The 27858-nt window shown below is 44.4% G+C and overlaps 1 protein-coding gene across 1 annotated transcript in view; it reads right to left on the bottom strand.

Moving 5' to 3' along the window:
* Positions 1 to 23661, bottom strand: part of LOC126195617 (uncharacterized) — a 444247-nt gene extending 420586 nt beyond the window's left edge. The window contains exon 1 of the mRNA XM_049934243.1: positions 23532 to 23661. Coding sequence (XP_049790200.1) covers positions 23532 to 23547 — 16 coding nt within the window. The 5' untranslated portion in view covers positions 23548 to 23661. The remainder of the gene's footprint in view (positions 1 to 23531) is intronic.
* Positions 23662 to 27858: the final 4197 nt, after the last annotated feature.

The following is a 27858-nucleotide window of genomic DNA, read 5'->3' as shown; positions in this document are numbered from 1 at the left end:
AAATCGGATAATTTGAACGTCTGTATTGCAACAATGTTGCGCACATAAATTCCTATGATGGAGTAACAGGTAACAACTGCCCAAGAAAAAGTGTTAAATATGTCTACTAGCAGCAATGTAACGTAATTATAACCCATATTTATGTGATGGAAATACTGAGTCGAACAATACTCATCTATTTCAGTGGTGGGAAGATGCACCATATCGGATCTGCTGATGACATGATGACAATAATAATAATAATGCCGTGGGCCGATAGGGGAAACCCTCCCCCATACGGGTGGTACCGAGGAAATCAATTACTTGGGGTGAACCAAATACTAACACAATCCTTAACGGTTACTCAATCCGTTGAACCCAAAATCCACGCACGTCTGAGTGAAAATCACCGCTACTCTGGTCACCGTCTGTTAGCTCAATGAGCTCGGCTGAAAATATTTGCTTCCAAAGGCTTCAACACCCTCTGGTCCTGTCCGGTCCTGGAATCACCCAGGCCAAACCAATGGAACATAAGCAAACATAAACTGTGCAAACTGTCGACAGGTGGCATTTGGAATTTCGGATTCTGGGGAGGCTAGGTTAGCACGGCAGAGAATATTGATCTCTTGTAAATTTCCCTACAAGCAGAAAACATGCATCTGAAAACCACACGCCGCGCGGGGATTAGCCGAGCGGTCTGGAACGCAGCAGTCATGGACTGTTCGGCTGGTCCCGGCGGAGGTTCGAGTCCTCCCTCAGGCATGGGTGTGTGTGATTGTCCTTAGGATAATTTAGGTTAAGTAGTAAGTAAACTTAGGGACTGATGACCTTAGCAGTTAAGTCCCATTAGATTTCACACACATAAGAACGTTTTTTTATAACAAAACATCGATACATTGATCCAAATACGAAAACTAAATAATCTCACATAATAAATCGACCGACAAAAAATTCTCATCAGTGCTCTTCAAGAACCACGACTAACTGACAGTGAAACCTTGCATTACGAAAAACCGTTGCATCTTCAAGGGCATAATACAACAAAAGGTAGCGAAAGGCGTACCAATCTTCGGCATTGCTTTTCGCGAACACCGATCTATCATCAACTCTGTCAAAGAAATCACACCCATCAACAATCGACTTATGACTGTGCTCATTCAGAGCCCCAGTAAAAAATATACACTCATCAATGCACATGCCCCCACCATCATCGTAAATAAGAAAATCACCAAAAATGTAGAAAAATTCTGGAACACACTCGAAAATACTATGAGCAAAATTCACCAAGATGATGTGAAAATACTAAAGGGAGACTTCAACTCTCTATTTGGGACAGAAAAAACCTGTAGAAAAATCATTGGTAGAAAGTCAACATACCGAAACGCTTAGACCAACGGCACACGTCTGGCTGATATTTGCCAACAATTCAACCACAAAAGGATGTCTTCCCACTATAGGAAAATACCATTTCTCAGGTAGCATGCTTGGCTACCAGGTGCAAACTGCTGTCGATCGCCTTTCTAGACTCGCTGAAAGCCAGATTTTCTATTCTTTTGTAGTAGAGCTACAAGCAGGCAGATAGAAACTCAATAAGGGAATCGTAAGACAGCGCTCGAGCAAAATTCGTCTTGGTACTTTCAGTAACCCTTACTGTCAGAGCGAAAACCTTACGGTACTGCCAATTTCATAATGCCACTTTTGTTTTCTGCCGACATATTTTTTGTTGTTGTGAATACATAATTTTATCTATGAAATGCCACATTTTCATAATACTTGCGAATGATACAGGAAATGAAGTAAATATAGATCTTTTCGAAGTCAAAAGTCGGTAATATCCTACTAATTCCTGTTAAAATATGATCAGTCGTCTTACAGACACTTAATGCTTTTCTACAGTCTGGAACCGCGCGACCAGTACGGTTGCAGGTTCGAATCCTGCCTCGGGCATGAATGTGTGTGAGCCGGCCTTTGTGGCCGAGCGGTTCTAGGCGCTATAGTCTGGAACCGCGAGACCGCTACGGTCGCAGGTTCGAATCCTGCCTCGGGCATGGATGTGTGTGATGTCCTTAAGTTAGTTAGGTTTAAGTAGTTCTAAGTTCTAGGGGACTGATGACCTCAGAAGTTACGTCCCATAGTGCTCAGAGCCATTTGAACCATTTTTGATGTGTGTGATGTCTTTAGGTTAGTTAGGTTTAACTAGTTCTAAGTTCTAGGGGACTAATGACCTCAGAAGTTAAGTCCCATAGTGCTCGGAGACCTTTGAACCATTTTTGAACTTAATGCTTTATTAAGATAGACTGCCGTCGTGATGTTTCTGTAGTAAGCTGAATTTAATTTGTATTAGTAAAGTGAATATTTTATTTGCATTTTCCATTAGTTTACTAAACGCTACAATAATCATCAAAGAGAAATTAATCAGCAGCTGAATTTTCTTTCATGATATCTACAACAATCTGACTATGCTAAAGTCCTTTGCAAATTCTACGTTTGTAGAAAACCACTGGTTCTAACGATGTCATTCAACCAATGTAGTTTTAAGAGTAAGTTTAAATGGATTGCCTTGACGGTTGATCGATCAAGAGCAGGAAAGGTAAAATTTTACGAATATATGACGAGAGGGACAAGTGGTTGAGAGAGGACTTCCCTATCAATACAAGTGCCTGAGAGACGACTTTCCTATCAATCTCCTGGATAGTTTTGTTTCTCAAATCAACAGAGTGAGTTATCATGCAGTAGCACAGGTGATGTAGTTTTGTTGCTCGATTTTTTTTACACTGCGACCGAAAGGTGTCTCAGGTTTTGACAACAAATTCCAGCTGTGTAGCACACACCCCTTGGGGCAGAATTCGTAGTCCAAAACGCACTTATGGAGCTATCAAATGTAAAATATTATGTTCACACTACTCTTTGCTCTAGCCTACGTCATTTGGTGGCGTTCAGCCTTTCATTTCTTCTTAGGAAGTTAACCATAAAGGCATCATAACACGTCACCAGTAACAGTACTGCAAAGGAATGCTCAATGAGCGACCTGATGACGTTCAATAATAGTCACTCCGTTGATTTCTGTTGTTTGGAATTAGAGCATGCAGTACTCCTACACCAGACTTCTGAACTTTGCCTGTTGAATGCAAATGTCGCATGATGGTAAAATGATAAAATGTCACATATATCAGTAGTCGAGACATGCCAGAACGATCTTTGTTGAAACAAGAATATCTTTTTCTGGCGTATTTTTCCCAAAAGCACTCGCTCCACGCACTGTTCAAATCTTTCTAGCTGCCTCTTCTACATTCACCCATCTGTTATACCAGAAGTAAACGTTGTGTTGCAGATGTTACACCTTTTTCCACTTGCGCCTCAATTTTACAATGCTTAACTGTAGTTCATGATTTTCAAGTATGCAAAATCCAATGCTTAACTGCAAGATGATAACTAGAACATCAAATTCGAAAATGGCACTGATACATACACTGACAGCGTGGCGCCGCCTTCACATGGGCGGGGCGGCGCCGGATTTCAGGCGGCTGGTGGCGTCTGGCCGGTGGCCGGTAGCCGCTGCAGCGCGAGGAAACGCTCGAGCGTAAGCTGTTATGATCGCGACGCAGCCACGAGCTGTCCTGCAGAATTGTTTCTGGAATACTTGTTATTGCGGGTGGGTAGAATGTTAAGCGAATTGTCTTCGATGTTCAATCAGACTCATAACTTTAGACCGAAATGTCTTTAAAAAAAGAAAAAAAAAGAAAAAGAAAATAGTTGGACGCGAACATGCGACTCTAAGTTTAGAATGCACGAAGATTACCGCAAAACCACGGGCTCACTCCATCCATATCAACTCGGAAGTAGACAACACTTCCTCCTAACACTTCCGCATCTTGCCAGATTGTGCAGATGGCCGGACTTAAGAGTTGTCAGGGGCGGTCACTTTTATTGGCCACCTTAAGTGAACGACTCGGAATTAGTCTCTGTGGCGGCCGCCGGCGGTCAGTTTTTATGTCTAAGACTGTACATGGTATTACTCTTACATAGCCGTCCGCTGGTGGCAGAGCGGTTCTAGGCGCTTCAGTCTGGAACCGCGCGACCGCTACGGTCGCAGGTTCGAATCCTGCCTCGGGCATGGATGTGTGTGATGTCCTTAGGTTAGTTAGGTTTAAGTAGTTCTAAGTTCTAGGGGACTGATGACCTCAGATGTTAAGTCCCATAGTGCTCAGAGCCATTTGAAGCATTTTTGAACTCTTACCTAGTTTATGCGTTGCGCTGAAATTATAGTACATCCAACCATGCAGAGCCTTGGTGCTAATTCGACGTATGTTTCACGCCACCTTTACGGTGTTGCAATTATTTTAATGGCCAGCAGTCTAGTTGTATTTCCAGGATGTGGAATGTGGAGAAAACGAGGATGGTAACATATACAAAAGTCTCTATCGCAGATAGACAACATTCGGCCAGTGCCAGCCGGGGCCTCATCACTAGCTTCCGTTCTAATTAAAGCCATTTGAGGAATTTCTCTGTGAATTTGCTTTAACTGCCGGAGTAAACGATCCGCCAGCTACGAAGCAAGTCAGGAAGAACACATGAGTCCAACCCTACAGCCGGTATCACATGAAAAATACACTCCCACTCCTGCCAAGATTGCTTTACGTGTGTCAACCACGAATTGCTTTTTTTTAACCTGCTGTTCACGTCCGATCGCAAGCAGTGTCTGTGCAATTGTTTTCATAGACAATCTCATGCGCTTCGAGACTGCATAAATGGCTACTTGCAGGAACAGTCGTGTATAATAAAACTGAGTTTAGGCTGGCGTACCTGCCGATTTACGTACTCATGGTCTATCAAACCATTTATCTTCAAGTAATCAGCACACTTCCATCAAGCTCTACTTCAGGAATCCAACGCAATGCACAAGTATTGTCTTCATTTATTTACTTTTGCGTTCTCAATTTTTTAAAGTGTTTGGTTGAAGGGAAGTAATAGATATAATGTGGCAGCCAAAATAACTTTCACAAAATTTTAAGTAAGTTCTCTCCTATTTCATTCTGGATGATGGATCATACTTCGCAGTTTAACTTGCCACGAATTTCGTGCTGTAGCATTATTTCAGTTATTTGTATTCTTAAAATTGCTCCATGAACTCCCCTTTTTCCTAGAATGAAGTAACTGTGAGGCTGCATGCCGACCTACGAATGTTTCCAGAGCCTTGTCCAAGTGAAGCATTTCCTAGTTCAGAATTCACGTAGTACATGGATGCAATTCATAGCTTTGCAGTTTGTAAGCATATGAGTGGACGGCTGATCGTATGATACTATGCAACGGTCAAATTATTAATTTCTTTTGACAGTGAATACACGAACTACATGGTCCAGTCACGCCGGCCGGAGTGGCCGAGTGGTTCTAGGCGCTACAGTCTGGAACCGCGCGACCGTTACGGTCGCAGGTTCGAATCCTGCCTCGGGCATGGATGTGTGTGATCTCCTTAGGTTAGTTAGGTTTAAGTAGTTCTAAGTTCTAGGGGACTGATGACCTCAGAAGTTAAGTCCCATAGTGCTCAGAGCCATTTTTTTTGGTCCAGTCACATTAATGTGATCAACTATCAAAAGCCTGAATAATGACTTTTTGCAGTGCGGACGTACAGGAAGAGACTCAGTGAGGTTATGGAAGGTACCCCCAGGTATGTGGAGCCATGCCGATTCCAGAGCCGCGTCGTGGCCATCTGCGCTATGTTTCATGGCTCAGAAACCACGGTGCGAACAGCCCCAACGAGATGGTCTCACAGGTTCTAGACTGGGCTTAAACCCCGGTAACGGAGGGCTCGTGGTGGCCTATGGAGTACGAGAAATTGATCCTGGTGCTCTTCAAACAACAAATGTACACTGCGAGCAGTGTGACATACCACTCTGTCCTGCTGCTAGACGCCGTCGTGCCGACGAAACACAAGTTGCATGTAGGGGTGGACATTGTCGCGAACGATAGATGCATACCTGTGTTGACCCATTGTGCGTTCTACACTGAAGAGTCAAAGAAACTGGTACACCTGCCTAATATCGTGTAGGGCCCCTGCGAGCACACCGAAGTGCCGCAGCACGGCGTGGCATGAACCCAACTAACGTCTGAAGTAGCGCTGGAGGTAATTGACACCATGAATCCTGCAGGGTTGTCCATAAATCCGTAAGAGTACGAAGGTTGGAGATATCTTCTGAACAGCACTTTGCAAGACATCCCAGATATGCTCAATAATGTTCACGTCTGGGGAGTTTGGTGGTTGTAGAAGTGTTTAAATTCAGAATAGTGTTCCTGGAGCCACTCTGTAGCAATTCTGGACGTTTGGGGTGACGCATTGTTCTGCTGGTATTGCCCAAGTCTGTCGGAATGCACACTGGACATGAATGGATGCAGGTGATCAGACAGGATGTTCACATACGTGTCACCTGTCAGAGACGTATCAAGAGTTCCATATCACTCCAACAGCACATGCCCCACACCACTATATAGCCTCCACTAGCTTGAACATTCCTCTGCTGACATACAGGGTCCATGGGTTCATGAGGTTGTCTCCATACCTGTACACGTCCATCCGCTCGATACAATTTGAAACGAGATTCGTTCGACCAGGCAACATGTTTCCAGTCATCAACATTCCAGTGTCGGTGTTGACGGACCCAGGCGAGGCTAAAGCAGTCATCGAGGGTACACGAGTGGGCCTTCTGCTCCAAAAGCCCCTATAGGAGATGTTTCGTTGAATAGTTTGCACTTGTTGATGGCCCAGCATTGAAATCTCCAGCAATTTGCAGAAGGGTTGCACTTCTGTCTCGTTAAACAATTCTCTTGAGTCGTCATTGGTCCCATTCTTGCAGGAGAAATGTAGCATCACCCTGAATAGGTCAGCCGTGCACTACACGCAGGAAGCGGCTACAAGGGTAGCGGAGTACGTGTGGAGTGCACATGTGGGTTTTTTAGGTTAGAGAATTCCCTCCCTAGGCCCGACAAGACGCCTCCAGAGAGGCGACAGGGTAGTAGTAGGCAAAACGCAACAGGGAATAACAATATTAATATGGTAATAGTAAACTGCAGGAGCGTCTATAGAAAGGTCCCAGAACTACTCTCGTTAATAAACGGTCACAACGCCCATATAGTTCTAGGGACAGAAAGTTGGCTGAAACCAGATGTAAAGAGTAATGAAAATCTAAACTCAGATTGGAATGTATACCACAGAGGCAGGCTGGACAGTGAAGGGGAAGGCGTGTTTATATCGATAAAAAGTGCAACAGTATCGAAGGAAATTGACGGAGATCCGAAATGTGAAATAATTTGGGTGAAGGTCACGTAAAGCAGGCTCAAACATGGTTATTGGATGTCTCTATAGGCCCCATGGCTCAGCAGCTGTTGTGGCAGAGCACCTGAAGGAAAATTTGGAAAGTATTTCGAGTAGATTCCCCGACCATGTTATAGTTCTGGGTGGAGATTTTAATTTGCCAGATATAGATTGGGAGACTCAAACGCTTATAACGGGTGGCAGGGACAAAGAATCCAGTGAAATTTTTTTAAGTGCATTATCTGAAAACTACCTTGAGCACTTAAACAGAGAACCGACTCGTGGCGATAACATATTACGCCTTCTGGTGACAAACAGACCCGAACTATTTGAAACAGTTAATGCAGAACAGGGAATCAGCGATCATAAAGCTGTTACTGCAGCGTTGATTTCAGCCGCAAATAGAAATATTAAAAAAAGGTAGGAAGATTTTTCTGTTTAGCAAAAGTGACAAAAAGCAGATTTCAGAGTACTTGACGGCTCAACACAAAAGTTTTGTCTCAAGTACAGATAGTGTTAAGGGTCAGTGGACAAAGTTCAAAACCATCGTACAATATGCATTAGATGAGTATGTGCCAAGGAAGATCGTAAGAGATGGAAAAGAGCCACCGTGGTACAACAACCGAGTTAGAAAACTGCTACGGCAGCAAAGGGAACTTCATAGTAAACATAAACATAGCCAAAGTCTTGCAAACAAACAAAAATTATGCGAAGCAAAATGTAGTGTGAGGAGGGCTATGCGAGAGGCAAGTTCTATGTACCGACTTGGCAGAAAATCCTAAGAAATTTTGATCTTATGTCAAAGCGGTAGGTGGATCAAAACAAAATGTCCAGACACTCTGTGACCAAAATGGTACTGAAACAGAGGATGACAGGCTAAGGGCCGAAGTACTAAATGTCTTTTTCCAAAGCTGTTTCACAGAGGAAGACTGCACTGTAGTTCCTTCTCTAGATTGTCGCACAGATGACAAAATGGTAGATATCGAAATAGACGACAGAGGGCTAGAGAAACAATTAAAATCGCTCAAAAGAGGAAATGCCGCTGGACCTGATGGGATACCAGTTCGATTTTATGCAGAGTGTGGTGTCACCGCCAGACACCATACTTGCTAGGTGGTAGCCTTTAAATCGGCCGCGGTCCGGTAGTATACGTCGGACCCGCGTGTCGCCACTATCAGTGATTGCAGACCGAGCGCCGCCACACGGCAGGTCTAGAGAGACTTCCTAGCACTCGCCCCAGTTGTACAGCCGACTTTGCTAGCGATGGTTCACTGCCTACTTACGTTCTCATTTGCCGAGACGATAGTTTAGCATAGCCTTCCGCTACGTCCTTTTCTACGACCTAGCAAGGCGCCATTATCAGTTACTATTGATATTGTGAATCATGTACCGCCAAGACCGACGTTTATCATTAATGGATTAAAGTTAAGTATTCCACCAGCTACGTCCGTTTTCCTAAATTCTAATTTCCTTGTCATGTTCCAGACCGCACGCCAGCCTGCGTGAGCTAAAATGCGTGCATTTCGGCCTCCTTTTGTAACACGGTGTTGGCTCTCCTGCCAACCACAACATTGGCGTCGAGGCAAAACCACGTTCTTATCGATATTGCCCTGATTTACTTGTGTAATGGCTTCGCCACAATCTCCAGATGTACTGTCCGAATTTTATCGCTTACAGAATCAGCAGACGCAGGCCTTACTGGATGCCCTTGGACAGCTCATCCAGGGTCAACGTGCAATGGAAAACGATGCGGCAGCCGCCGCTCCACTGCTAACGCAGCCACAACACGCTGTTGCACCAACTTTTCGACCTTTCGATGCTGCACTGGAAAGCTGGACGGAGTGGTCACGCCAATTTGGATTCCATCTCGCCGCCTACAGAATTCAAGGTAACGAGCAGCAGCATTATCTCTTATGATCGGTCGGCGTACAAACGTACTGTGTGATAATCAAATTATTTCCCTGACGCGACGTAGCAACTCTGTTCTACGAAGAAATTTTGTCTGCATTAGATGCATATTTCAAAGAATCAGTCAACGTAGTTGCGAAAAGGTATACCTTCTTTCATACAAAACGTACGGCAGGTCAGACTAATCGGGAGTGTGTTGCAACCTTGCAAGGCCTTACTAGGGATTGTGCTTTTGAGTGTCAATGTGGACTCCCTTATTCAGATACTATGGTACATGATGCAATTGCACAGAACGTTTCTGATGTTCGTATAAGGGAACAGATTTTGAAACTAGTCAATCCCTCGCTTCAACAAGTGATGGACATATTGGATCGGCAGGACACACTTGACTTTGCTCAGGAATCATTTGAAACTTCACCAGCCGTGTGTCAGGTTAACCGGCCCGCCGGGCGAGCTGCACGGAGCAGTAAACAGCCCTCGCGCCCAGCCGCGCCGCTGCCGCCAGGCTCTCAGCCACGTGTGCCGCGCAGGCAAGGGAATGCAGTGCTAAAATCCTGCTCGCGGTGCGCTACTAGACATTCGCGTGAGAATTGCCCGTCACGCGAAGCTATTTGCTTTTATTGTAATAAAAAAGGACATGTTCAGAGTGTTTGCCAGAAAAAGCTCAGATTGGAAGCTCAAAACCATTCCAGGTCCTTTGCTTCGCGCCGGAATCGGAATCGAACCAAGGATACTCAGGGTCGTGAAACTTCGCCCATGGAAAATCATGTAGTTCATTCCACTCCACCCAGTGCCACTCTCTCTAACAGTGACTGTGTTCGTCCCACAAATAGTGTGCATCGACATCGCCGGAACTTCTGTCAATTCGCAAGTGATTTTGTACCAGTGTCAGTTCACGTTGCACGAGACAGTCGCTCTTGTCATCAGCAGGACAATAAACTTTTTGTGGACTTGGACATTAACGGCAAAGTGATACCATTCCAGCTCGATACCGGGGATGCAGTTTCACTGATCAATCAAGACACTTACAAACTGCTGGGCACACCTCCGTTGCGTGCTGCAAATGTTAAATTAACTAGCAATTCAGGTCAAGAGATCCCTGTGTTAGGACAGTGCAGCCTTCTTGCAACATACAAAGGACAAAGAAAACTTGTGTCATTTTACGCCCTTCGTTCTTCTTCTGCAGTGAACTTGTTTGGTTTCGATTTATTTCAGTTGTTTAACTTGTCTATAGTAAATCGGGTCCTATCAGTGAACCAGACTGTGCCTTCAGACAGTGTTTCTCGTCTATGTGAAGAATTTGCAGATATTTTTGCATCGGGCCTCTGTTGCGCTAAGAACTATAAAGCACATTTGGAACTGAAAGTAAATGCGCAACTGAAATTTTTTAGAGCGCGCAATGTTCCCCAGGCATTGCGTGATGAGGTTGCAAAAACATTACACGATTTGGAATCACAAGGTGAAATTGAACGTGTGCAGGCTTCTCTCTGGGCATCACTCTTAGAAATTTTGCCAAAACCTTCGGGAAAATTGAGACTTTGTGTGGACTTCAAGGCAACAGTGAATCCACAACTAGTGATTGCAACTTTTCCTTTACCCCGCCCGGAAGATCTTTTTGACAACCTGTGCCCGGGTAAATATTTTTCGAAGTTGGACTTTGCAGATGCGTACTTGCAAATACTGGTGGACGAAGAATCCCAGCACGTTTTGGTGGTTAACACGCATCTTGGGTTGTATCAGTTCAAACGACTGCCATTCGGGTGTGCATCCGCCCCTGCATTGTTTCAGCAATATCTACAAACTGTTTGTGCGTCGGTCCCTACTGCAGCAAATTATCTGAACGATATTGTGATCTCCGGAAAGACGGAAGAAGAACATTTGGCCAATCTCAGAACATTATTTCAGGTCTTGCGACAAAATGATCTTCACTTGCAGAAGGACAAATGTGTGTTTTTTGCTCGTGATTTGCCATACCTGGGACATGTACTCAATGCCCAAGGCATACATCCCAGTCCCACGCACCTTTGTGCCATACAAGACTTGCCTTCGCCGCAGAATTTGAAGCAGCTACAGAGTGTGCTGGGAAAAATTAATTACTATAACAGATATGTGCCACATGCCTCTTCCATTTCAGCTCCGCTTCATCGCTTACGCCATAAAGGTGTTCCGTTCGTCTGGACGACGGAATGCGAACGCGCCTTTCGCCAGCTGAAATCGGCATTGCTTTCCAGTACTTGCCTTACGCCTTTCGATCCCCAGAAGCCCCTTTTGTTGATGGTGGATGCTTCGGATTTCTGGATCGGCGCTGTGCTTGCGCACAAAAATGGCTCGCACGATCGCCCTATTGCCTTTTCGTCCAAATTGCTCTCGTCTACGCAAAGAAACTATTCACAGATCGAGAAAGAAGCATTGGCTCTCGTATTTGGTGTTACAAAGTTTCATGACTTCTTGTATGGTCGTCCCTTTACCGTAATCACAGACCACAAACCGTTGACATCGATTTTTCATCCGAACAAGCCTGTACCTCCACGTACAGCGCAGAAATTCATTCGCTGGTCTATTTTCCTCTCGCAGTACCGCAACGATATCTTGTATCGGTCCACTGCAAAGCACGGAAACGCCGATGCGTTGTCCCGTTTGCCTGTTGCTGAGGATAGAGCATTCGATTCCGCCGAACTTGCTTGCATGTTCATTGATTCGGAAACAGATGACGTGGTCGAATCGTTTCCGATTGATTTTCGTCGCGTAGCTACAGCCACAGCTGCCGACCCTGTCCTTGCTACCGTTATGCGTTTTGTTGCTACGCATTGGCCCTTGTCAAAGTCACGGATCGGGAATCCGTTGGTTCGCCGATTTTTTGCACACAAGGAGAGACTTTTTGTTCGACGTGGTGTTTTGCTGTTGCGTTCTGATAATGATCAGTCTAGGGTCGTGGTCCCACGTTCGTTACAGCCCTCTGTCTTACACCTTCTCCACCAAGGACATTGGGGAATAGTGAGAACGAAACAACTTGCTCGTCAGCACTGTACTTGGTTCGGAATCGATGCCGCGATTACGAATATGTGCTCTTCTTGCATGGTGTGTGCCGAACAACAATCAGCACCACCGCGGAAATTCTTTGCATGGCCAAAAGCCACTTCCCCTTGGCAACGCTTACACATCGATTTTGCTGGTCCATTCTGGAATGCTCGATGGTTGGTTGTGGTAGATTCATTCAGTAATTTTCCTTTTGTTGTCCGGATGTCTTCCACGACGTCTTCTGCCACCATCCAAGCGTTATCTGCTGTTCTTTGCATTGAAGGTCTTCCACAGACTATTGTTTCCGACAATGGCCCACAATTCATGTCCGCAGAATTTCAGTCGTTCTGCAAGGCCAATGGTATTCAACATCTGCCGTCCGCGCCGTTTTCGCCACAGTCAAACGGTGCCGCTGAACGATGGGTCAGGACTTTCAAGTCACAGATGTTGAAGTTAAAAGAGTCGCATTCTCGGGAAGACGCGTTATTGCCCTTTTTGTCCTCGTATTGCTCTCAGCCCCGAGCTGATCGCTCGCCGGCTAAGTTGCTCCACAGTCGCCCTCATCGAACCTTGATGTCTTTGCTACATCCGCCGCATCAGGTTCCTGTGCAGCGGCAGATACTTGCTTTTGCCCCAGGCGACGTTGTTTACTACCGCCACTACCGAGGTTCACGGCGTTGGCTCGAAGAGCGCATTCTTCGCTGCCTCGGACGCGCTATGTATCTGGTTTTGGGGGCCTCTGGTGAGGTGCGCCAGCATCTCAACCAGCTGCGCCTCTGTCGTCGCACGGGATCTGCCGCTCGCCGTCTGCTTTCAGCGACGGTGCCATCCGGTCAGCGCCCTGGGGACCCATCTACTGGCTCGCCTCAGCCCCAAGTGTTACCGACGCTGCCTTCCATTTTGCCCCATGGCGACGCGCCACCGCCACCGCCGCCGCCGCCTGTTCTCCCGCCGGCGACGCCCGCAGTGGACGCGTCGCTGCAACCGCCGGGCGCCTCCCTGGGTCGCGCGCCGCCGATCGCTTCCCGTGACCAGTCGTCCTCCGACATGGAACTCTTGCCCACTCCGGACCATATGTCGTCTTCGCCCGTCGGGTGCCCCGGCCCGATGGAGGTCGACCCTTCGGCCCCTCCTGTCTCTCTGCGGGCGCATACACCGCATGTTGGCGTGCACCCTGGAGCAGGTTTTCAGGCGTTTCCTAGTTCCCCGCGGTCCGAATGGCAGGGTGCGGGTGGCACAGCCTCGCCTGTTGTTAGGCTCCCCACCTCGTCGCATACGTCAACATGGGGTCCTCCCCACGGCGGGCGGAAGCCTTATGCCACAACTGTACGCCGATTTGCGGGGGAGGATTGTGATGTCACCGCCAGACACCACACTTGCTAGGTGGTAGCCTTTAAATCGGCCGCGGTCCGGTAGTAATACGTCGGACCCGGGTAGCGCCACTATCAGTGATTGCAGACCGAGCGCCTCCACACGGCAGGTCTAGAGAGACTTCCTAGCACTCGCCCCAGTTGTACAGCCGACTTTGCTAGCGATGGTTCACTGCCTACTTACGTTCTCATTTGCGAGACGGTAGTTTAGCATATCCTTCAGCTACGTCATTTGCTACGACCTAGCAAGGCGCCATTATCAGTTACTATTGATATTGTGAATCATGTACCGTCAAGACCGACGTTCATCATTAATGGATTAAAGTTAAGTATTCTGCCAGCTACGTCCGTTTTCCTCAATTCTAATTTCCTTGTCATGTTCCAGACCTCACGCCAGCCTGCGTGAGCTATAACGCGTGCATTTCGGCCTCCATTAGTAACACGGTGTTGGCTCTCCTGCCAATCACAACACAGAGTACGCGAAGGAACTTGCCCCCCTTCTTGCAGTGGTGTACCGTAGGTCTCTAGAAGACCGTAGCGTTTCAAAGGATTGGAAAATGGCACAGGTCATCCCCGTTTTCAAGAAGGGACGTCGAACAGATGTGCAGAACTATAGACCCATATCTCTAACGTCGATCAGTTGTAGAATCTTGGAACACGTATTATGTTCGAGTATAATGACTTTTCTGGAGACTAGAAATCTACTCTGTAGGAATCAGCATGGGTTTCGAAAAAGACGGTCGTGTGAAACCCAGCTCGTGCTATTCGTCCACGAGACTCAGAGGGCCATAGACACGGGTTCACAGGTAGATGCCGTGTTTCTTGACTTCCGCAAGGAATTTGATACAGTTCCCCACAGTCGCTTAATGAAGAAAGTAAGAGCATATGGACTATCAGACCATTGTGTGGTTGAAGAGTTCCTAGATAACAGAACGCAGCATGTTATTCTTAATGGAGAGAAGTCTTCCGAAGTAAGAGTGATTTCAGGTATGCCGCAGGGGAGTGTCGTAGGACCGTTGCTATTCACAATATACATAAATGACCTTATGGATAACATCGGAAGTTCACTGAGACTTTTTGCAGATGATGCTGTAGTATATCGAGAGGTTGTAACCATGGAAAATGGTACTGAAATGCAGGAGGATCTGCAACGAATTGACGCATGGTGCAGGGAATGGCAATTGAATCTCAATGTAAACAAGTGTAATGTGCTTCGAATACACAGAAAGAAAGATCATTTATCATTTAGCTACAATATATCAGGTCAGTAACTGGAAGCAGTTAATTCCATAAATTATCTGAGAGTAGGCATTAGGAGTGATTTAAAATGCAATGATCATATAAAGTTGATCGTCGGTGAAGCAGATGCCAGACTGAGATTCATTGGAAGAATCCTAAGGAAATGCAATCCGATAACAAAGGAAGTAGGTTACTGTACACTTGTTAACCCACTGCTTGAATACTGCTCACCAGTATGGGATCCGTACCAGATAGGGTTGATAGAAGAGATAGAGAAGATCCAACGGAGAGCAGCGCGCTTCGTTACAGGATCATTTAGTAACCGCGAAAGCGTTACGGAGATGATAAACTCCAGTGGAAGACTCTGCAGGAGAGACGCTCAGTAGCTCGGTACGGGCTTTTGGTGAAGTTTCGAGAACATACGTTCACCGATGAGTCAAGCAGTATATTGCTCCCTCCTACGTAGAGACCATGAGGATAAAATCATAGAGATTAGAGCCCACACAGAGGCATATCGACAGTCTTTCTTTCCACGAACAATACGAGACTGGAATAGAAGGGAGAACCGATAGAGGTACTCGAAGTACCCTCCACCACACACCGTCAGATGGTTAGCGGAGCATGGATGTAGATGTAAAAGTAGATCTTTTTCCGACTTCAGAGATGTCGGAGATTTTATGTCTTACCGGATTCCTGATATTCCCGATACAGTCGTGAAATGGTCATAGGTTAAAATCGCCACTTCATCGCTACCTCGAAGATGCTGTGTCCCATCGCTCGTGCGCCGACTATAACACCATGTTCAAACTCACTTAAATCTTTATAACCTGCCATTGTGACAGCAGTAAGCGATCTAACAACTGCGCCAAACACTTGTTGTCTTACATAGGCGTTGCCGACCGCAGCACCGTATTCTGTCTGTTTACATACCTCTGTATTTGAATAGGCATGCCTATACCGGTTTCTTTGGCTCTTCAGTGTAGAGTGATAATGTCACGTAATGAATACCACGAAAACATACCCCAGACCACAGTGATCGCTGCTCCAGCCTGAACCGCTCCGACAATTGTTGCAGGGCCGTATTCGCCAAAAGTCATCTGTCAGATGGGGCATAAAACGTGATACATCTGAAAAGGCCACCTGTCGCCACTCAGCGGACGTTCAGTTGCGGTTATGGCGTGCAAATTCCAGCCTTCGTCGCTGTGAACATCAGTCAGCATGGGGGCATGAACCAGGCGCTTGCTGGAGAGGTCCAATCGTAGCAACGTTTGCTGAACGGTCGTTGAGGAGACACTGTTGGTAGCCGCTTCGTTCACCTAGGCCATACGTTGCTCAACAGTTGCACGTTTATTCACTCGTCACATCTCCAGAGCCGTCGTTTAACCCCTGTCATCTATGGACCGATGGACCGCGGTGCACCACGGTTGCCTCGGCGCCTGTATCACATTGCGTCATTTTGCTTGCACGGTATATTTTAACCACGGCGGCACGCGAACAGTTTACAAGCTTAGTCCTTTCTGAAATGCTTCTAGCCTTGGCTCGAAAACCAATGATCATGCCCTTTTGGATGTCAGGCAACGACAACGACTGCACTGTTTTCCGTATCACCCCGACACTGTTCTGTATACCCTCCTCTGTTAGTGCTGCCATTTGGCGTCTGCGAGTGATTATTGGACGTTGACGTCGAACATAGGCGGTGGTTACATTAACATGTATTAAATGTTTGTTTTCTAATCCAATTGGCATTTCCAAGTAGTTACGATGAAACTGAAAAACAATCAGTTGTTTTCGAATAATACACCGAGGTGACAAAAGTCGTGGGGCAGCAGTATGTACATATACAGAATTCACAAATGTATATAAGGGCAGTGCATCGGCGGAGCTGTCATTTGTACTCTGATGATTCATGTGAAAAGGTTTCCGACGTGATTCTTGCCACCCGACGGGAATTAACAGACTTTGAATGCGGAATGGAAGCTGGAGCCAGACGCATGGGTCTTTCCATTTCGGAAATGTTTAGGGAATTCAATATTCCGAAATGTAGGGGTATATCACACAAGTGAAGATAAATGTTGAACATATGACGACACATTCAAAATAGGGAGGGTATTTTCGAGTGCGTGCGTGATGGGACGATCGAGCGAAGCAATACTTGCATTCAATCAAATGGTGCAAATTTCGAATACCTTTTGTAGATGTGATCTGTTGTAAATTTAGAAGTTACAAAATTATTGTCCTAGCTGTAATCAAGCTAAAGTTGTTCATTTTATGTTTCTTTCCTTCCCCCGCCCCAATATTTTTTTTTTTTACAAGCATTATGTAATAAAGAAAACGTAAGCCATTTATTGGTTAAAAAAATGGCTCTAAGCACTATGGGACTTAACATCTGAGGTCATCAGTCCCCTAGAAAAATGTTCAAATGTGTGTGAAATCTTACGGGACTTAACTGCTAAGGTCATCAGTCCCTAAGCTTACACACTACTTAACCTAAATTATCCTAAGGGCAAACACACACACCCACGCCCGAGGGAGGACTCGAACCTCCGCCGGGGCCAGCCGCACAGTCCATGACTGCAGCGCCTTAGATCGCTCGGCTAATCCCGCGCGGCAGTCCCCTAGACTTAGAACTACTTAAACCTAACTAACCTAAGGACATCACACACATCCATGCCCGAGGCGGGATTCGAACCTGCGACCGTAACAGCAGCGCGGTTCCGGACTGAAGCGCCTAGAACCGCACGGTCACAAAGGCCGGCATTTATTGTTAATGACGCAATATGAAACTTATACGATTTACTTGTGACGTAATACGATAGGTTTTTGTTGTATTGTACTTTGCAACAAACCAGCGAGACCGGTAAATAAATTAATACCTCAATGTAGAAACGTAACTGTCTCACACAGTGAAAAAGATATTGCCTGCTAGTCGCATAACTCGAATCCTGAGCCCCACGTGATAATGCCACGCATAGATGCGCGGACCCACACCGACGTGAATACTTGAATTGGGTTGGAATGATTCCGTGGGATGATCAGGTGCAACAGACCACTAGGCTCAACCGCTGCACGTGTTACAGGGTACGTCGTCTGGTGACGTCACGCGTTCAAGATATGTTATCCATATCCCATGTATCCTATATTAAATTACTTGCCTCGGCGTCAGCTACAAGGTTTTGGAGGTTTTTAAACGTGAATAAGAATCACCCTGTAGCAAGAAATATGAATTTATATTAACGCCATTGCAGTAGAAAAAATGACACTCATAATATTTAGTAAACATCCGTAATCATGCCCAATATTCCTCAATGCATTTAAATATAAGTAAATTTACTCTCATCAATCAATTAATCTTCCACTCACGCAGACAACACAACAACATTTTATCAGGCAATTGCAGTTTCACAACTTCAGGGTTGCTGAGGGTGGCAGCAATCTGGAACACAACAGTCGAGACGAAGTGTTCCAAATGGTGTCGATTTTTAACGATAAGTAGACCTACTTCAAGACCAGTGGCCATCTTATCCTGCCCTTACTGTAGGTACTCTATTGAGGACTCAAAAGACACTAATTTATTAAGGGTCAAATGGTTCATATGGCTCTGAGCACTATGGGACTTAACTTGTAAGGTCATCAGTCCCCTAGAACTTAGAACTACTTAAACCTAACTAACCTAAGGACATCACACACATCCATGCCCGAGGCAGGATTCGAACCTGCGACCGTAGCAGTCGCGTGTTTCCAGACTGTAGCGCCTAGAACCGCTCGGCCACCCTGGCCGGCATTTATTAAGGTTACAAATTAATAAAAAATCGGTACTTACAGTGAATAACCTTAAAATTCCGAGACTAAGAGATTTTTACTTTACTGCATCATAACTGTATTCTGAATAAAAGAAAAATATAATATATCCACGTATTAGGTTTTCCGTGATTTCCCTAAGTCACTCCAGGCAAATGCCGGGATGGTTCCTTTGAAAGGGCACGGCCGACTTCCTTCATTGTCCTTCCCTAATCCGATGAGACCGATGACCTCGCTGTCTGGTCTCTTCCCCCTAACAACCCAACCCAAATATATATACCGGGTGATCAAAAAGTGAGTACAAATTTGAAAACTGAATAAATCACGGAATATTGTAGATAATTCAAAAAATGTCTGACAGATAGTGCTTCATCTGATCAGAATAGCAATAATTAGCATAACAAAGTAAGACAAAGCAAAGGTGATGTTCTTTACAGGAAATGCTCAATATGTCCACTATCATTCCTCAACAATAGCTGTAGTCGAGGATTAATGTTGTGAACAGCATTGTAAAGTATGCGCGGAGTTACGGTGAGGCACTCGCGTCGGATGTTGTCTTTCAGCATCCCTGGAGATGTCGGTCGATCACGATACACTTGCGACTTCAGGTAACCCCAAAGCCAATAATCGCATGGACTAAGGTCTGGGGACCTGGGAGGCCAAGAATGACGAAAGTGGCGGCTGAGCACACGATCATCACCAAACGACGCGCGCAAGAGATCTTTCACGCATCTAGCAAAACTTTTTTTTTTTTTTGGTTCTAATAAAACCCCATGTCATTCCAAACATGTGTGTCAATTTTTACCTCTCTATCTACATTATTCCGTGGTTTATTAAGTTTTCAAATTTATACTGACTTTTTGATCACCCGGTATATATATTTCTGTACTTTTGACACGATAAATAAATAAATGTGAAGGCAGTGTCTAGTAAATGATAGTATGAATGATGTTGACACAACGTATACCACATGTTAAGTTATACGATTGAAATAAGGCACTCATCGATGGTCTCGTTTCTTTAATATCCGAACAGATGGCAGTGCTGCACTTGTTTCCACCGTTCAGACCAGGGTAAATACTTCGAGTAAGAAGCCAGGTGTGTGTTTACAAGCGCGGTCGACTGTCGAGACGGTACGGTGCCACGAAAAGCTTATACTAGTGTTGAGATACGACAACTCGTGATTTTTCGCAACGCGAAAGGTAAATCTTATAGACAAACTGCTGCCACGCTCAATATAAGTAAGAGTACTGTGGCAGATATCGTCAGACGATTCAGAAATGAGAACCGTGTCGACTCTATACCAGAAAAGAGCCAGCCCCTGAAGCTGGATGCACGTGACAAGAGGCAGCTAATAAGGAAAATAAAGAAGGAACCTACACTCAGTACACCCAGATTAGTACGTGAGCTGCTAATCGAGACTGGCAAGAAGGTACATCCTCAAACGATTAGCAGCGCATTGAATGAAAATGGCTGCAATGGAAGGGTGTCCTGGAACAAACCGTGTGCGAATGAACAGAATCGAAAGAAGCGATTGTACTTTGCCAGGGATTTTGTTACGAAGGATGAAATATGCTGGAACGACGTCATTTTTGCCGATGAAAGTAAATTTAACGTTTTTTGGTCGGAGGAACGAAGCATTTTGTGGCGGAAGAAGAACGAAGAATTTACAGTCACAAATGTTAAACCGACAGTAAAGCATGGAGTTGGTAGCGTTCTTGTCTGGGGCTGTACATCGATATTTGGACCGGGCGAATTGGTGTTCATCGACAGTATTGTGGACAAATATATTTATTTGAACATGTTAAAGAACAATTTATGGAAAAGTTCTGAAACAATGGGGATATCAAACACGTTCAAGTTTTACTAGGAGTATGACCCGAAGCATAAAACTCGTATTGCTCAGGAATATTTGTTATTAAATTGCCGCAAAGTCTTACAACCGCCACTTCAATCACCAGATCTCAATCCCATTGAGAATATGTGGGGAGAACTGGAGCGACGTATTAGAAAAACACCAGTATCGTCCAAGGAAACTCTTGAAAGAAGAATGGGACAGTCTTCATGCGGACTATTTAAAAAAAGATCATTTGCAGTATGCCTCAGCGTTTGATAGAAGTGATAAAACAGAATGGCTACCTGACAAGATATTGAAACATTTAATGTTCCACAGAATCTTGTCTTGAAATGATTATTTCTGCAAACTGTCCGAATATTAAAGTAACGTGAGGATCGAGTTATATTTAAATAGTATTATAAAAGAATTTATGTACGTTATCTTCATGAAGTATATGCTATTATCTGCAAGACAAATCACGAAATATAAAACTTGGTTATATGTTTTGTTTGTTTTGTTACGAATAAAGCTATGATGCTACAAGGTTAACATATGAAGGGCTTATTTCAATAGTGGTAGAAGTCCATTACCTCCACTTTTCTGTCTGTAATACTTCTGAAATAAATGGTCCAAACAAACAGAAAGAAAGGTTCATCTCTAGCAATAAACCATATGCTTGAATATTTCTGGTATCTCAACTGCAGATTTTTCAGTGCTCATTTAACTTTAGGACTCTGTATCTCAGAATGAACAAAAATGGACTTGTACCACTATTGAAATAAGCCCTTCATATCATAGTGTCAGAATATTAAAGTGATTCACTGTTATGAAGCCGTTGATGCCGCCGCCGCGCGGAGTGGTCGCGCGGTTTGAGGCGCCATGTCACGGATTGCGCGGCCTCTTCCGCCGGAGGTTCGAGTTCTGCCTTGGGCATTGGTGTCTGTGTTGTTCTTAGCATAAGTTAGAGTAAGTCAGTTTAAGTAGTGTGTAAGCCTAGGGACCGATGACCTCAGCAGTTTAGTCCCTTAGGAATTCACACAAATTTGAACATTTTGATGCCACCCCACAATATCTGTTTGGCTGTTGAGCAAAACAGTTTGGTGACCACTGAAATTGATCATATTTTAATCTTAATGTTTATTGTACTTATTTCGAAGCAAGTTAAAAAAAATGTTCAAATATGTGTGAAATCTTATGGGACTTAACTGCTAAGGTCATCAGTCCCTAAGCTTACGCACTACTGAACCTAAATTATCCTCAGGACAAACACACACACCCATGCCCGAGGGAGGACTCGAACCTCCGCCGGGACCAGCCGCACAGTCCGTGACTGCAGCGTCTCAGACCACTCGGCTAACCCCGCGCGGCCCGAAGCAAGTTACCTTTCACGATTCCTGTCATGTAAATACCATTTCATATGTATTTTTATTGTTCCAGTGGCTGTTCGGAAAAGACTGAGAGCGGATTGTTCGGTGATACAGCACTGAAAACGATACATGTTCTTTCGTTACTTACACATTATTACAAAGCAGGACCGCCTAAGATTTATTTACCGATCATTTCCAGTTTTTTGCGTACATTTGTACGTAAGAGTTTTGTTAAAGTGCTCGGTAATCTAACACTGAACAATGACGTCGTCGGTCACCTCGCTGGTGTGGTGTCGTGGCCCCACCATTTAAGGACGACAATGGACCTTCATATAAACGCTGCTGGCTTATAATTATCCTGAAATTCCAGAATACTACTTAGAAACATAAATTTTTATGTTCATCGTCATTGCAGAGTTGTCTTTCTCGCTGCGATTGTAAGTTATGCAGAATTTTTTTGCACCCATCGTTTTTATATCGCGACTTCCTGAGAAATATCTTTAATCATATTTCTCAGTATTTAGACAGAGAAGGAGAAACGCATCATAGTGCAAATCTGTCACCCAGCGCTTGTTTTATACGATTCAATTTTATTTCCCTTTCTGTGGTTGTCTTCCTTTCTGGATGTGTTGTCGAGCAGTACGCAAATTTTGGTCGCTCCTATGATCGCGCCCATTAATATAGAAAATTATTCAGTTGGTCGTCCAACTCAAAGATCAGGTCTTTCATATGTTGAACGACTATGAAAGATACTGAATAAGTCTAAGGTAATTCATAATTCGTCGTTACTTATTTTTAGTGCACTGTAGATCATCCATTATTGCCGGCCAAAGTGGCCGTGCGGTTAAAGGCGCTGCAGTCTGGAACCGCGCGACCGCTACGGTCGCAGGTTCGAATCCTGCCTCGGGCATGGATGTTTGTGATGTCCTTAGGTTAGTTAGGTTTAACTAGTTCTAAGTTCTAGGGGACTAATAACCTCAGCAGTTGAGTCCCATAGTGCTCAGAGCCATTTGAACCATTTGAACCATCATCCATTATTGTTAATTTTTTTTATTTTCAAGTTTCTAAAATAATAACCAAATTTTATATGGCATCCCATACTACTTGTATACTATGCTCAGAGGTATTTTACATTATTGTCCTCGCATGTCAGTGGAATTATATTAAAGTTCGGATCTGTAGCACGATCCTATTTAATTAAACTTAAGCTAAACAATAATATTCATAATTAATCATATATTTTATTTATAAATTTCATTATATCGGACGCTACAGCAGATGTATTTGGCTTTAGACTGCCAAATAAGTGTTCCTGAACGAGTTAATATAAGTTTCTACTGAAGTAGTACTTGCGTAGTTCATTCGCAGTTTTTATCATTAGCAATGAAATGCCTGGGTAGAGGATCTCAACTTTGTCCAACTGGTGTCTGCGTTTATGAATGACACGCACTTATACATTTACCTAATAATATCCAGTTTAGCGATGTCTGCTGAATCTCATGGCGCTGATGCTGAATCAGTTATCTAATCGGTCTGTCCATGTCCAAATCACACTTGATTTTTGAAAAGCACAGCGGAACTGTCTCAGTTTACTGCGCTAGTTTTGTAACAATTCATTTTGTTTTTGTCTAGAAATCTGCAATACACGATTTAATAGATTTACGCAAGCGCTGAATTCAAGAAATATTTTCTTTTTGCGTTCTACTTACACTTCGTAGCCTCCATGTTGTGCAAGGAATATAGACCAGCACGCTCAGCTGGATGCAGTTTGACATCAGATTAGATAGAGATCGCTGGCACTCCTACGTCATCTACATCTGTGTGGTTCCGGCTTCTTCGATGATCAGCTACTTTCCTGACAAAGAAAATCATAAATATTATTGATACCTTGGATTTTTACTGAGAATTAACACTACAGTTTTAACGAGAACCATTAGACGAGTATATTACTTAATACGTTTACTGCATTAGGTCACGAGGAAGTTCAGTCTCAATATACAATCGCGACACACTGCTGTGAAAATTGTTACAGTTGGAACAACTCTAGCGCCCCTAACTGCCAGAAATCCAGCCTAAGATTGTTTGTTTTCAATTACTTTTCTAATTAATTAACAAAATAGTTGATACATATTGCCTTACAAGCATTAGTAAATTATCAAGAGACGTGAATGATCCTGAAATGAATGTGAAAGCATCCGTATTTTACTGATTGAATTACATAAGCTACGACTTATTTATGGAGAAATACTTTCGTACATGCGTATAACTACTCCGCTAAAGGCAAAAGAATATAAACACGTATTTCAGGTTTAAGAGCATATAATCTGTTGTTGTCTATTCTTATTGTGATAGGAAATTTCCTCGACGCTAACTATTTTGTATGGCGTCAAAGGATTCGCAAATTATTACTCTTTATTCGATTTCTAATGCAGGAATACTTTTTGTAAAATGGCTTTTATCGCTTCAAAACTGACTATGTTGAAGATTCTTGCCGTTTATGGCTCAGACGTAGCAACAATTGAAAAAATGGTTTCTTCTCTGTTAGGAAATAGTTTTATTAATTTTGACGTTTTATTATCACTTATGTATGCATTTTCCTTTCGCTACAGTTCTGCCGAGTTATTTGGCACGTTAAATAATGTTGCTATTGTATTCCATACAAGTTTCCTACGCTGATTGGAAGTCTAGAGAACAAAAATTCACCTTGTTGGGTTGACATATGACGTTTTTCTGCAAGTCAGGTTTTCTGCTGTTTACTGGCCATTTTTTGTTCTTAAAACCAAACGACATTCTTTTTGTGGCACTATTGTAAAAATTTTGTTCTGTATCAATAAAAGCGATACCAGAATGAGATTTTCACTCTGCAGCGGAGTGTGCGCTGATACGAAACTTCCTGGCAGATTAAAACTGTGTGCCCGACCGAGACTCGAACTCGGGACCTTTGCCTTTCGCGGGCAAGTGCTCTACCAACTGAGCTACCGAAGCACGACTCACGCCCGGTACTCACAGCTTTACTTCTGCCAGTACCTCGTCTCCTACCTTCCAAACTTTACAGAAGCTCTCCTGCGAACCTTGCAGAACTAGCACTCCTGAAAGAAAGGATATTGCGGAGACATGGCTTAGCCACAGCCTGGGGGATGTTTCCAGAATGAGATTTTCACTCTGCAGCGGAGTGTGCGCTGATATCAGCGCACACTCCGCTGCAGAGTGAAAATCTCATTCTGGGAACATCCCCCAGGCTGTGGCTAAGCCATGTCTCCGCAATATCCTTTCTTTCAGGAGTGCTAGTTCTGCAAGGTTCGCAGGAGAGCTTCTGTAAAGTTTGGAAGGTAGGAGACGAGGTACTGGCAGAAGTAAAGCTGTGAGTACCGGGCGTGAGTCGTGCTTCGGTAGCTCAGTTGGTAGAGCACTTGCCCGCGAAAGGCAAAGGTCCCGAGTTCGAGTCTCGGTCGGGCACACAGTTTTAATCTGCCAGGAAGTTTCAAAAGCGATACCGTTCGCACTCGTCTGATATCGTATTCAGAAGTGTAGCTTACTGTCCGCTGGGAGCGCTGCTGTCGCAGCATATAATAAAAGTGAACTGTAGTGTCATGACTATATGTATTAGACTGGAGGAAATCACTCAACTTCCGGACTATTTCTAGCATTTCGCTGTTCATTGCTCAGTTCACCGATAATCGGCAATTGCTGTGGCGTCATTGTTCGTGATGCCCAAAGCTCGTCCTACTCAAAGTTATTCATTTAAAGAGCCACAGGAATTGCCACGCATGCTGTTAACGCGTGTGTGGTGCAGACTCTGTGGCAATGTGATCGTGTTTCAACTGTAGAAAGTAAAATAGGTTTATTCGATTTAGTAACATGTTATGTTTGTGTTGTTACGAGGTTGTCTAGGAGCAGAAGGAACACGTGTTTTCAAAAAGTGACAATTAATGAGCTTTCCCTCGTTGGGGATCACAGTCATATATAAGTTTTTGAAAGAAAATTTTACCTTTTTACTGTTAACTGTTCATTTATTTTACGCGATCATGTTTCGGCCTCATAGACATTCTCAGGTGCATGTTGAAATGTTACAATACGTCTGACCTATCTGCGTCACGTCATCGCCGAAAAAACATGTAACACAGAAATATGTTTTTTCGACGATGAAATGTCATTGGCAGGGCAGACGTATTTTAACATTTCAACATGCAACTGAGAATGGCTATAAAGCCAAAATTATGATCGTGTAAAATAAATGAGCAATTAATAGTCAAATGGCGGAAATGTGAAAAAGAAAAGAAAGAAAAAGACATGACACTGATGCCCCACGGTGACATCCTGAATTCTGACTATCTACGTTACTTCTTTCTGAAATGCGATCTTTCCGGTGCAGTGACTAGATATGGGAGCTACTGCACTGAGGTAAACAAAACAGTACTCACCTGCCATGCACGTGGTCTTTGTAACGACTGTGCCGCATCCGAAGCGTGCATGGTCGCAACGCCGGTTTGTTGACAGTTGTCATGGCAGCAGCCTGGACACAAATGCGCTTTGTGCGTGCTAGCGGACGACGGCCGACGATCGATGAATCCATATAGATGTAACTCTGCTAAATTTTCGTAAGAAGACACGCATCATACAGCTTGTTGCTTAACAACTGAAGCGTCTCATTAGGAAGTTCAAAAACTGCTTACACTCTGCTGCAAGAGCATACCGGGATCCGACAAGAGGAGAGTGAGGAAGACGGATGGCGGGGCTGGTGTGGTCGGTAGGGGGGAGGGGGGGGATAGCTCATATTAGCTTCGTGATAAATGGACAAACAATCCTGAGATTTCACGCCAGTTGATTCTGGGTGCACTTTTTATTGATCAGTACTCATTATATGTTTCACCATTTTTGAAACTGTTGCTGAATTGATAGGTGGCTCTGTGTGTGGTGGGGCAAGATGCGAATTCGATGTGAGCTGATATTTTTTTCTACGTGAGGCGGCCGGGTGTTGCAGTAGCCACACTTCCCCTCCCCCCCCCCCCCCTCCCCCCATCGCTGTTGCTCTGCTATTCTCCACAATTGAGTTTTACCCAGGAATGCCGAATATCAGCTTTCACTTTTTGAGTAAATTCTTGCAGAACATAGAAACACGGAAACGCTTTCATTTCTCCTCGTGCATCCGTCACATAGGTAATGCAGTGGCGAAACCACTAAAATCGGTCTCCTAATCCCTGTTCAGCCACCAGACTTACGTTTCTTTGGTTTCTCTAAAACATTCAAGGCGATTTTCTGGATGATTCATTTGAAAAAGCCAGAGCTGGTTATCTTGTAAGTGGGCTGCTTCTGTGTTGCGCTGTGCAGCGCTTTGCATTGGATCTCTGACTCCCCTTTTTTCGTAAGAGACTCTGTGGCTGGCTGGACTCGTTGTTGGAAGTTAATCGTCAGTTCTAAAAATGGTTCAAATGGCTCTGAGCACTATGGGACGTAACTTCTGAGGTCATCAGTCACCTAGAACTTAGAACTACTTAAACCTAACTAAGCTAAGGACATCACACACATCCATGCCCGAGGCGGGATTCGAACCTGTGACCGTAACAGCAGCGCGGTTCCGGACCGAAGCGCCTAGAACCGCTCGGCCACCCCGGCCGGCTTAATCGTCAGTTCTGTTGGGCAGTTGGAAGTTAGTCGCCAGCAGTGATGGAAGTACTGTTGGCCAGTTGGAGGTGAACAGCCAGCAGAGATGGATGTTAGATGTGAGAAGTTAGCATTGATGGAGGGTAGAGGTCTGAAGTGTTAGCGTAGGCTAACGATCTGTACATCTTCGACTTAGAGATTGAATTTTATTCATGATTATATACCTTTGTACTAGATGTCAATGACGATTTATATTCGTGTTTGAACTGGATGTCACATTATTAAGGTAAAAAAAAAATACATTATTTGGTTTGCAACAAAATCTTTGCTTTGCTAACCACATGCCTATTAGTAGGTAGTGTCTTCAGTAGTTAGAATCTGGCAGTACTGACGCTCGCTGTATTGCAGTAGTTCGCGTAATGAAGGTAAGTGCTT

Source organism: Schistocerca nitens, chromosome 7 (assembly GCF_023898315.1).
Source record: "Schistocerca nitens isolate TAMUIC-IGC-003100 chromosome 7, iqSchNite1.1, whole genome shotgun sequence".
Lineage (NCBI taxonomy): Eukaryota > Metazoa > Arthropoda > Insecta > Orthoptera > Acrididae > Schistocerca > Schistocerca nitens.
The sequence above is the reverse complement of the archived record's forward strand: the minus strand, read 5'-3'. Positions and strand labels throughout refer to the sequence as shown.